Source organism: Ranitomeya variabilis, chromosome 1, assembly GCF_051348905.1.
Source record: "Ranitomeya variabilis isolate aRanVar5 chromosome 1, aRanVar5.hap1, whole genome shotgun sequence".
NCBI lineage: Eukaryota > Metazoa > Chordata > Amphibia > Anura > Dendrobatidae > Ranitomeya > Ranitomeya variabilis.
Genome location: NC_135232.1, coordinates 31589745 through 31602392, shown reverse-complemented (window position 1 = coordinate 31602392; position 12648 = coordinate 31589745). Strand labels below are relative to the sequence as shown.

The 12648-nt window shown below is 43.5% G+C and overlaps 1 protein-coding gene across 1 annotated transcript in view; it reads right to left on the bottom strand.

Moving 5' to 3' along the window:
* Positions 1-2280: 2280 nt before the first annotated feature.
* The window catches only part of AMACR (alpha-methylacyl-CoA racemase), a 54783-nt gene continuing 44415 nt past the window's right edge, over positions 2281-12648 (bottom strand). The window contains exons 5-6 of the mRNA XM_077281813.1: positions 6843-7029; positions 2281-2830 (exon numbers count right to left, since the gene is read on the bottom strand). Coding sequence (XP_077137928.1) covers positions 2421-2830; positions 6843-7029 — 597 coding nt within the window. The 3' untranslated portion in view covers positions 2281-2420. The remainder of the gene's footprint in view (positions 2831-6842; positions 7030-12648) is intronic.

Here is a 12648-nt window from a genome sequence, read left to right as displayed (position 1 = left end):
AGGGTTAATAAACTTCTTAAATGTGGTTTTGAGCAGCTTGAGGAGTGAAGTTTTTAGATTGGTGTCACTTTTGGGTATTTTCTGTCACATAGTCCTTTCAAAGTGACTTCAAATGTGAGGTGGTCCCGCAAAAAAATGGTTTTGTAAATTTTGTTGGAAAAAATTAGAAATAACTGGTCAACTTTTAACCCTTACACTTTTAACGTCCTAACAAAACAAACAAAAAAAAAAGATCTTTCCAAAATTCTGCTGATGTAAAGTTCACATGTGGGTAATATTATTTATTAACTATTTTGTGCGATATGACTCTGATGATTTTAGGGCACAAAAATTAAAAGTTTAAAAATTGCAAAATTTTAAAAATTTTGGCCAAATTTCCATCTTTTTCATGAATAAGTACAAGTCATAGTGAAGAAATGTTACTACTATCATGAAGTACAATATGTCACGAGAAATTTTTTTTTAGAATCAGTAGGATATGTTGAAGAGTTCCAGAGTTATAACCTCATAAAGTGACAGTTATCAGAATTGTAAGAATTAGCCCAGTGATTAAGGTCAAAATTGTCTTGGTCACTAAGGGGTTAAAATACCCCAAACTCTTTTTAGGTATATTTTTCTTTAAGGGAATGTGTCACATACATTTTTTAAACTAATTGAAAGCAGATTGTGATAACTTGGATAAATGCATGTATAGATATCACAAGACATTACAGGTGACTCGATTTACTTCCTTGGGAGAGTTTTCTAGTAAAGTAATTAGCCAGGACTCCAGCATGCCACGCCGTTTATACAGTGTCTCGGTTGTGCTGCCCCATTGCAGGCTGTGCTGCGTGTCTCACCCAGTCCGAGCCTCTTCTCTTTGCTTCTGCTCACCGGGCCCCATACACTTGTAATGGAAGTGATGCCCTGATGGCGGCCCTGGGCGCCGCCTGCATGACTGAAACCCAAACATTACCAGAAGGAATAAAGTTACATCCCTGTTGCTGAGAGGAAATTAAGGTTCTGAACACTATTAAGCTGCAGGTTAACCCCATATCTGCAGGTTAATAGGATCTTTTCACCTGACTGGTTCCCGTTAATTAGTGAATAAGATGTGGTAACTGACTTGGAGCTATGTTTGAGTACACACAGTACTACACAGACAGCTGACATCTCCGTGATCCAGCCTTAAAAAGGCCTTGGGCGATTATGTCAGTTATTTGCCAGGTAAGAAAAGTCAGGACAGGTGTGTTACATTGAGCTGTAGTGATGTGATGGAGACTAGCTGATATGATGATCCCATACACAGCATACACAGACATGAGGGATTCCTGCTCTCCTCTTTCTATGTAGTACATGTTCGGAAGCAGCCACAGCAAGGAAGACATTGCACAGGAGTACTGAGCAGTTTAGCTATGAATCCGACTCTAGGGTGAAAGAAAACACCAGAAAGTAGCAGCATGCATGACATTATACAGGAGCACTTAGCTGTGAATCCAATAGTGCAGTGAAATAAATTACCAGAAAGTAGCAGCATGGATGACATTATACAGGAGCATTTAGCGGTGTAGCTGTGAATCCAATACTGCAGTGAAATAAAATACCAGAAAGTAGCAGCATGGATGACATTATACAGGAGCATTTAGCTGTGTAGCTGGGAATACAACACTACTGTGAAATAAAATACCAGCAAGTAGCAGCATGGATGACATTATACAGGAGCACTTAGCTGTGTAGCTGTGAATACAACACTGCGGTGAAATAAAATACCAGAAAGTAGCAGCATGGATGACATTATACAGGAGCATTTAGCGGTGCAGCTGTGAATCCAATACTGTGGTGAAATAAAATACCAGAAAGTAGCAGAATGGATGACATTATACAGGAGCATTTAGCTGTGAATCCAATACTGCAGTGAAATAAATTACCAGAAAGTAGCAGCATGGATGACATTATACAGGAGCACTTAGCTGTGTAGCTGGGAATACAACACTGCGGTGAAATAAAATACCAGAAAGTAGCAGAATGGATGACATTACACAGGAGAAATTAGCTGTGTAGCTGTGAATTCAACACTTAGCCTTGGTCTGTATGTATCCATGCTTATCTTTGCTCCTCTCTCTTTTCCCATCCCCTCTCCAGACTTTAACAGGCAGCTGTAATCTGATCGCTCAGTGTGTTTGTTTTTTTATATTCATTTTTGATTTATGCTAAATTAGCTGAAATGACAGCGACCATTGCAACTCGAGCACTGCTAAATACCAACACACTAGATGAACATTAGAAAAAGGAAACAAAATATAAAAAAATTCTTCTTTAATTAAAGTCTTATTTCTCAAATATAGATTATTTTATAGTATTATTTTTTATCAAAATTACTAGTAATGAGCCAGTTATTAGTTATAGATGACAAGGCTGTTCGTGTCTTCCATGATGTGAGGTTAGAGCTGAGATTTCGGGTTATGGCATGAAATCACTCTAGAAGATTTAAGATCAGAGATTTCTTTAGCACTAAAGCCGTGTTCTGCCAGCACTTCATGTGTGTGCTCCCCGATGAAAGGATCCCTGCTGGAGGACGGCTCTGCGGGGGTTCGGGAGAGCAGCGGGGCCGGCCGCGGACTCACGTACCCTTCATCGTTAGAGAAGAAAGATCCTCGCTCTTTATTGTGCTGGTGGATTGCGACATTGTCGAAGGATAAGACCGGCGTCACGCACGCATCCGTGCCATCAAAGATCTGACACCACTGATCTTGCGTCTTTTCCAAAAACTTTACGGCAAATTGCTTCTTCATTTCGGGCCAATCGGAAAAGCTCATCTGATCGGGAAGGTCGGAAGGATCGAGATCGAGTCCTGCGGAGCAGAAAATGATAATGAATTGAAACAAAGTTTATTAGAAAGTTGTAGAACTTGTAATTACTGATGCAGATTGCGCACGGGCATCAGCAATCCTACTAATTATTCTGCTTTATTTTTTTCCTTTTGCAAATAATGGATCCAGACTTCAAAGCACTATTGGCATTTCTACCTGAGCTGCATCTGTTTGATCATCTGTTGTTGGGTATCCTGGGACCAGGGGCTCCTTCCCTGTCCCTAACACTAGGTGCGCCCTAGCTCACCCTGTTCCCCGGATTACTTCTGATGGTGAAGACGTCTGGGCTACGTACTTTGCCTTAGCTCCTGAATCTGCCCTCAGTCTGTACCCTTCCCCCATCCAGGGAAGAGGGGAGTAGAAGTTTACCGTAATACACCAACCAGATTAACAAGGTAATACGAACAGGGATAAAGGAAAATACTAATCATACAAATATACTCACACAAACAACAGAGGAATGCATCGGCTAGTGGAGGTTAGGGTAAAACTAAAGTAAGAGAAGGTGGGGAAATAAACACACACCCAAAACCTAGCTACAGTAACAGATAAACCCACTAAATGCTTTCTCCAATAACAACCATCAACAAGCTTCAGCAATGCAGAATAAGCTATCCTCTGACAATGAGTGCTATCTAGGACCCAGATTGTAAAGGAAATGGGAGTGGCTAACAGTGCTCAGCTGAGAGCCTTAATGCAGGAAAGCTTCCAGGAGCTCTCAACTGAGCAGATTAACCTCTGCACTGCTAAAATAAACCTGCACCCTTTAATATGAAAGTGAAGTGCATCTAATCAGTGCAGGAGTAGGAGAAATCAGACGCTGTGGTCTTCTGGCTCCTCTCTGTCGCAGTAAACCCATGACACCAAAGCTGTAACCGACAGCCAACGTCCCGCTGCAGTGGCCTGGACCAAACCCCTTAGATGCCTTGGTCTAAAGCAATCACAGCACCTTGGTAGTTAGACAAAAGTTATGGGTGTCAGAAAAAAGGTAATATAAAAATAAATCAGGTTTTTTTTTACAAAATGTTTTTCAAACTTGAAAAATAGAGGGGAGCAAAAATATTTGCAGGACATTGATCCAGGTGTCTCATTGATAGTCTGTGACAGCCGGACTAGAGCCCTGCTAATTTTCTGTGGACATCTCTTCTGATTAGTAGGCCTGGCACAACATGATCGTTGTGGGGAGATGCAGGAATGCTATTGTGACACTAGAAAAAGGGGAACTGTCCTGGTCGAGGGGCCCCGATCTACCGATATAACAAGTGGACCAGGGTCGAGATGCAGGAATGCTATTGTGATGCTAGAAAAAGGGGCACTGCCATGGTCCAGAGGCCCGATCTACCGATATAACAACTGGACTAAGGTTGAGATGCAGGAATGCTATTGTGATACTAGAAAAAGGGGCGTCGTCCTAGTCCAGAGTCCTCGGTCTACCAATATAACAACTGGACCAGGGTCGAGATGCAGGAATGCTAATGTGACGCTAGAAAAAGAGGCACTGCCATGGTCCAGAGACCCCGGTCTACCAATATAACTGGACCATGGTCGAGATGCAGGAATGCTATTGTGACGCTAGAAAAAGGGGCACTGCCATGGTCCAGAGACCCTGGTCAACCAATATAACTGGACAAGGGTCGAGATGCAGGAATGCTATTGTGACGCTAGAACAAGGGCACTGCCATGGTCCAGAGGCCCCGATCTACCAATATAACAGATGGACTAGGGTCGAGATGCAGGAATGCTATTGTGATGCTAGAAAAAGGGGCACTGCCATAGGAAAGAGGCACCGATCTACCGATAAAACAACTGGACTAGGGTCGAGAAGCAGGAATGCTTTTGTGACACTAGAAAAAGGGCACTGCCATGGTCCAGAGGCCCCGATCTACCGATACAACAACTGGACCAGGGTCGAGATGCAGGAATGCTATTAAAACGCTAGAAAAAGGGGCACTGCCATGGTCCAGAGGCACCGATCTACCGATAAAACAACTGGACTAGGGTCGAGATGCAGGAGTGCTATTGTGACACTAGAAAAAGGGCACTGCCATGGTCCAGAGGCCCCGATCTACCGATACAACAACTGGACCAGGGTCGAGATGCAGGAATGCTATTAAAACGCTAGAAAAAGGGGCACGGCCATGGTCCAGAGGCCTCCGATCTACCGATATAACAACTGGACCAGAGTCCAGAGAATCTTCTCAATCAACTTTAATATTATATTTATGTAAAATTTTGGTATCGCTCAATCAGAGAGACTGGCGTAATAAAGGTATCACAATATATATGCTGCAAAGTTAATAGTACGAAATTTTTCATGCAAAAATCTAAGCTGAAATTGCCATTTTTGTTCAAGAAATTAATAAAACTCAGTCAGCAAGTTGTATGTGTCTCAAAAATGCGCCATTGATAATATAAGTCATCCTTCAAAAAACATGACCCTAAATAATAGTAACTCCTGGTATGCCACAAAGAAAATGCAAAAAAAAAGTTCATTTTAAAGGGTTAAGACAACGGGAACATTCCATACAATACAGAACATTCCAAAACTGAAGACCTAACAGTCACAAGTTGCATTTGTAACATAGGACAGCTGATCTGCCCTTGGCGGGATAATATCGCTTCTTATTAATGGGCTTCACGTGATTTCCGGAGACAGTAAGAGTCTCATTCACGTTTGTCAGCCGCCTCTCCCCCCTCTCCCCACTCCTCCTGTCACACACAATATATCAGCCGTCCAGTAGTTGAGCGCTCGGAATTCACATGCGAAAAATAAAAAAGGAAAGGCTTCATGAGTAGAGCAACAAAAAGGGAAATCCGGCGCCTCGACGGGGACACGGTAACAAAGTAATCTAATATGGAGCGTTCCTGGAAGATAACGATGAATCCCGCACATTATCTGCACACCGACACCGAATTATTCCATTAACACAAAAAGTGGATTTAATGCGGTAAAATAGCAAAATGTTATCATCGCTCGCGCTTACACAATTGGATATCGGCCAGAAAATGACAGAAGACTGTAAAATGCCGGTAGGAAGACGAAATCCGAACATGAGTGATGGACAGGAAATATAGGAAATTACTGATGAGTTACTACAAGGAAGATAAGAGGGAACGTAAAGTGTTCTTCCAAGGACGGAGCGAGTCCTCCGAGCGGGTCCCCGCAGGACGGGGATGTGAAGCTGCAAGCGCTGAGCTCAGTGGGTAATATCTGTGAAGCTACAAGCACTGAGTTCAGTGGGTAATATCTGTGAAGCTGCAAGCACTGAGCTCAGTGGGTAATATCTGTGAAGCTACAAGCACTGAGCTCAGTGGGTGTCATCTGTGAAGCTACAAGCACTGAGCTCAGTGGGTAATATCTGTGAAGCTACAAGCACTGAGCTCAGTGGGTAATATCTGTGAAGCTACAAGCACTGAGCTCAGTGGGTAATATCTGTGAAGCTACAAGCACTGAGCTCAGTGGGTAATATCTGTGAAGCTACAAGCACTGAGCTCAGTGGGTAATATCTGTGAAGCTACAAGCACTGAGCTCAGTGGGTAATATCTGTGAAGCTGCAAGCACTGAGCTCAGTGGGTAATATCTGTGAAGCTACAAGCACTGAGCTCAGTGGGTGTCATCTGTGAAGCTACAAGCACTGAGCTCAGTGGGTAATATCTGTGAAGCTACAAGCACTGAGCTCAGTGGGTAATATCTGTGAAGCTACAAGCACTGAGCTCAGTGGGTAATATCTGTGAAGCTACAAGCACTGAGCTCAGTGGGTGTCATCTGTGAAGCTACAAGCACTGAGCTCAGTGGGTAATATCTGTGAAGCTACAAGCACTGAGCTCAGTGGGTGTCATCTGTGAAGCTACAAGCACTGAGCTCAGTGGGTAATATCTGTGAAGCTACAAGCACTGAGCTCAGTGGGTAATATCTGTGAAGCTGAAAGCACTGAGCTCAGTGGGTGTTACTAGCGAAACTGCAAAGACTGGGCTTAGTGTCTAATAACTTACCCTTCAAAAGTTCTTTATAGAATTGGGGCTCAATAGCTCCCACCGCCATGTACTTTCCATCCACGGTCACGTATGTGTTATAGAACGGCGCTCCGCCGTCCAGCATGTTCTCGCCCCGAGGTCTGCTCCACAGTCCTAACTTCTGTGACTTCCAAACAAATGATCCCAGATACGCGGCACCTTCCACCTTGAAAAAAAAGGGAAATAATGGAGTTAATGGAAATGCAGAACAGAATACATTATTTTCCTATATTGGGTGTACGGGATTAGGGTTTCTTAGCACTGCAGCGATATGAGAAATTAATAAGCGGCAACACATCTGACCTGGCGGCCGCTTATCTCTTCATACAGTTTAATAGTGGATTCAATGCTCCCCAACTGCGGTTTTTTAGTTGGAGCACACTTATGTGCGATATATATACATCTGCCCAATACCTATCACCAGCAGGAGCCTCTCCCCACTTTGTCTATTCTGCAGTAAACATTCATTTCTCGGTTTACGGTTTCTTTATGAAAGGTGCGAGCAAAGAAAACACAATATTTCTCTGTTTGCTTTCTCACGTTAGATATTTACATAAATAACTGGAAGACTTGAGAATGTACTAACGAGCGGTAACGAGGTGTGATGCATTATTAATGAGTGCGTCCTCAGTTCTCACACTACCCTGGCAATCTGCCAAACCGAATACATTACCAGGGAAATGTGGCACTGGCCACGATATTGGTCCTCGGAGAAGCCGCTCGTGGTACGAGTAGATGCTCCACTACCTATTTCAGGGCTGGTGCTGCCTACACGACATAATGGTGGACCGCACAGTAGATACAGATGTAGCAGAGCGGAATCAGCGCTTCTCCTCCAGGAGGCTTCTTGTGCTTCGATTAAGAGGACGCAAACTGTGATCCCGAGTCACAAATAACTAATTAGCTCTATCGTTCCCTAAAACTCAATTAAAGTACTTATAAAATCATGTTCGGGACTTAGACCTCATAAAATCAGACTCGTACTGTAGATTTTATATGTAGTGCCTTGAAAAAGTATGGAAAATGTGTGATCAGCAATTTTCACCTCTGGGATTTTTGTCTGGACTGTGACACAGGAATATGCTCTGATCTCAACCATCCATTGTTGCTCTGGCACGATGTTTAGGGTCTTTGTCCTGCTGAACCTACGCCCCAGTCATAAGTTTTTTGCAGCCTCTAACAGGTTCTTCTTCAGGATTGCCCTGTATTTAGCTCCATCCATCTTCCCATCAACTCTGACCAAGTTCTCTGTTCCTTCTGAAGAACAGCCTCCCCACAGTATGATGCTGACACCACCATATCTGACAGTGGGGATGGTGTTTTCAGGGTGATGTACAGTGTTAGTTTTCTGCCACACATAGCATTTTACATTTAGCCCAAAAAGTTCTCCTTTGGTCTCATCTGACCGGAGGACCTTCTTCCACATGTTCGCTGTCTCCCCCATGGATTTTTAAAAATTACAAACGGGGCTTCTTATGGCTTGCTTTCAAAAATGGCTTTCCAATTGCCACTCTTCAATAAAGGTCAGATTTGTTGAGTATTCGACTAAGGGCACTGACAGACAGACTAATTTCTAATGTGAGGATGGCATCACAGTGCACAGACTAGACCGGCACCTCTTCTGACCAGAGCTTGACAACATGATGTATTGCTATGCAGCTGTCACGCTCAGGTCAGGAGAACGGATGGTCAGTCCGAGGATTGCGATGAGAAACACTGCAATAGGTCTGCTCCCTCATAGTTGTCCTGTGGACAGATTCTCCCCCTTCAGCTGTGGATCTCTGAAGCTTCTCCACAATGACCATGGGCCCCTTGGCTGCTTTCCAATTAGGGTTCTCCTTCCTTGGGATGTCAGGCTAGGTGGACAGCCATGTCTTGGTAGATTTGCAGTTGTGCCATACTCCATACTTCCATTTTTGGATGATGGATTGATCAGTGCTCTGTGAGATGTTCAGAGCTTAGGCTATTTTTTATGACCTAACTCGGCTTTCCTCTTCTCCACAACTTTATCCCTAACCTGTCTGGTGGGCTCCTTGTTTTTCAAGATGCTGTTTGATCCCTAATGTTCTCACGCAAACCTCTGAGGCCTTCACGGAACAGCTGTAGCTATACTGAGAATAAATTATATATAGATAAACATAAACCATACAGAACAACATTAGTGTAAAGGTGACAAAGAGACCCAGGCCCTGTGTGGCTGTCTCCAAGGTACATCTTATAGGACACTCCTGAACATGATATCAAACATAAGAAAAACAGAGCAAAAAGTCCAAAAATATAAAAAGGTGTAAATTTATTAATGACAAAATTACAATCAACACATGATAACAACAGACTAGGATCAGGTGATAAGGCTGAACAATGTCCTGACTTAAACAGCTGTCATTTTAAATGGGTAAAGTGCTCAAGTGCCAGAGAACCCCCCCCCCCCAAGTAAGGGGAATTAAGGGGAATAAGGATCAGTATACACCAACGACTATAATAGTAATGTGCGCTATAACGTTGGAACCCGAGTCCCCACACTGCTATACGTGCTTACCCATGGCTAAAGAAGTCAGGACATGTGCCTCATTGCCACCGACGAGCGTTTCGCTTCTTTCTCAAGGTGCGGTGTTCAGCCTTATTACCTGATCCTAGTCTGTTATTATCATGTGTTTATTGTAATTTTGTCATTAATAAATTTATACCTTTTTATATTTTTGGACTTTTTGCTCCGTTTTTCTTATGTTTGAGAAGAAATTATACTCACGTGGACTCAATTTACTAACTATGTGAGTTCTGGAGGCGATTGGTCTCTCAGGATTTTATTTAGGGGTATCAGACTACAGGGGGCTGAATACAATTGCACGTAACAATTTTCAGATTTAGATTTTTAAACTATTTAGAAAATCGTGTACCATTTCCTTTACACAAATATTTGCTACTTTGTGTTGGTGTCACAGAAAATCCCAACAAAATACATTTAAGTTTGTGGGTGTAACGTGGAAAAGTTCATGGAGTATGAATACTTTTTCAAGGCACTGTAAATAAAATGTTTTATTACATTTACAAATGAGGGGAATTTAGTGCACCATTGGTGTGGCCTAGAGTTCAGTGCACCATTGGTGTGGCCTAGAGTTCAGTGCACCATTGGTGTGGCCTAGAGATCAGTGCACCATTGGTGTGGCCTAGAGTTCAGTGCACCATTGGTGTGGCCTAGAGTTCAGTGCACCATTGGTGTGGCCTAGAGTTCAGTGCACCATTGGTGTGGCCTAGAGTCCAGTGCACCATTGGTGTGGCCTAGAGATTAGTGCACCATTGGTGTGGCCTAGAGATTAGTGCACCATTGGTGTGGCCTAGAGTTCAGTGCACCATTGGTGTGGCCTAGAGATTAGTGCACCATTGGTGTGGCCTAGAGTTCAGTGCACCATTGGTGTGGCCTAGAGATTAGTGCACCATTGGTGTGGCCTAGAGATTAGTGCACCATTGGTGTGGCCTAGAGTTCAGTGCACCATTGGTGTGGCCTAGAGTCCAGTGCACCATTGGTGTGGCCTAGAGATTAGTGCACCATTGGTGTGGCCTAGAGTTCAGTGCACCATTGGTGTGGCCTAGAGTTCAGTGCACCATTGGTGTGGCCTAGAGATTAGTGCACCATTGCTGTGGCCTAGAGATTAGTGCACCATTGGTGTGGCCTACAGTTCAGTGCACCATTGGTGTGGCCTAGAGTCCAGTGCACCATTGGTGTGGCCTAGAGATTAGTGCACCATTGGTGTGGCCTAGAGTCCAGTGCACCATTGGTGTGGCCTAGAGATTAGTGCACCATTGGTGTGGCCTAGAGTTCAGTGCACCATTGGTGTGGCCTAGAGTTCAGTGCACCATTGGTGTGGCCTAGAGATTAGTGCACCATTGCTGTGGCCTAGAGATTAGTGCACCATTGGTGTGGCCTAGAGTTCAGTGCACCATTGGTGTGGCCTAGAGTCCAGTGCACCATTGGTGTGGCCTAGAGATTAGTGCACCATTGGTGTGGCCTAGAGTTCAGTGCACCATTGGTGTGGCCTAGAGATTAGTGCACCATTGGTGTGGCCTAGAGATTAGTGCACCATTGGTGTGGCCTAGAGTCCAGTGCACCATTGGTGTGGCCTAGAGTCAGTGCAGTGTCAGTGTGTACAGGGGTGAGGCAGCGCTTCAAAGCGAGAACTGTCAGTAAACATAAAGAGAAGTGCAGCTAATGGGAAACATAAAGCTCTTGGCTACACCAAGGATGCACAGAGGATTACATATGTAATAAAACTTTTATTTATATATAAAACTGAATGACTAAAATCTGAATTACAGGTATGATTTTCATATGGGCTAAGTATATACAGTCGTCTTAAAAGTGTTTGCCCCCTTCCTGATTTCTTATTCTTTTGCATGTTTGTCACACTTAAATGTTTCAGGTCACCAAACAAATGTGAAATATAAGACAAAGATAACACAAGGAAACACAAAATGCAGTATTTAAATGAATGTCTTTATTATTAAGGGAAAAAGAAATCCAAACCTACAGGGCCCTGTGAGAAAAAGTGATGACCCCCCACCTTAAAACATAAATTAAGTGTGAGTTAGCACATCTTTGGGAAGCTGACTTCACATTCCCTAGCCACACGCAAGCCTGACTACTGCCACACCTTTTCTCAATCAAGAAATCACTTAAATGGGACCTGCCTGACAAAGTTTAGCAGACCAAAAGATCTCCAAAAGCTAAACATCATGCCACGATCCAAAGAAATTCTGTTGAACAAATGAGAAACAAAGTAATTGAGATTATAAAGGTTATAAAGTCATTTATAAAGCTTTGGGACTCCAGCAATCCACAGTGAGAGCCATTATCCATAAATAGCAAAAACATGTAACAGCTGTGAACCTTCCCAGGAGTGGTTGATTGACCAAAATTATCCCAAGAGCGCTGCGACGACTCATCAAAGAGGTCACAAAAGACCCCAGAACAACATCCAAAGAACTGCAGGTCTCACTTGCCTCAGTTAAGGTCACTGTTCATGACTCCACCATAAGAGACTGGTCAAAAATGGCCTGCATGGCGGAGTTCAAAGATGAAAACCACTGCTGAACATAAAGGCTCGTCTCAGTTTTGCCAGAAAACATCTTGACGATCCCCAAGACCCTTGGGAAAATACTCTGTGACTGACAAAAGTTGAACTTTTTGGAAGATGTTTGTCCCATTACATCTGTGCAGAACACACACAGCATTTCAGAAAAGGAACATCATACCAACAGTAAAATATGTTGGTGGTAGTGTGATGATCTGGGGCTGTTTTGCTGCTTTAGGACCTGGAAGACGTGCTGTGGTAAATGGAACCATGAATTCTGCGGTCTACCAAAAAATCCTGAAGCAGAATGTCCGGCCATCTGTTTGTGACCACAAGCTGAAGCGCACTTGGGTTACGCAGCAGAACAATGATCCAAAACACACCAGCAAATCCACCAATGAATGCCTTAAGAAAAACAAAATTAAGACTTTGGAGTGGCCTAGTCAAAGTCCTGACCTTAATCTGATTGAGATGCTGTGGCAGGACCTTAAAAAGGCGGTTCATGCTCCGAAACCCTCCAATGTGATTGAATTACAATTCTGCAGAGATGAGCGGCCAAAATTCCTCCAGAGCGTTGTGAAAGACTCACTGCCAGTTATGGCAAATGCTTGATTACAGTTGTTGCTGCTAAGGGCGGCCCAACCAGTTAAAAGGTTTAGGGGTCACTTTTTCACACAGGACCCTGTAGGTTTGGATTTTTTTTCCCTTACTAATAA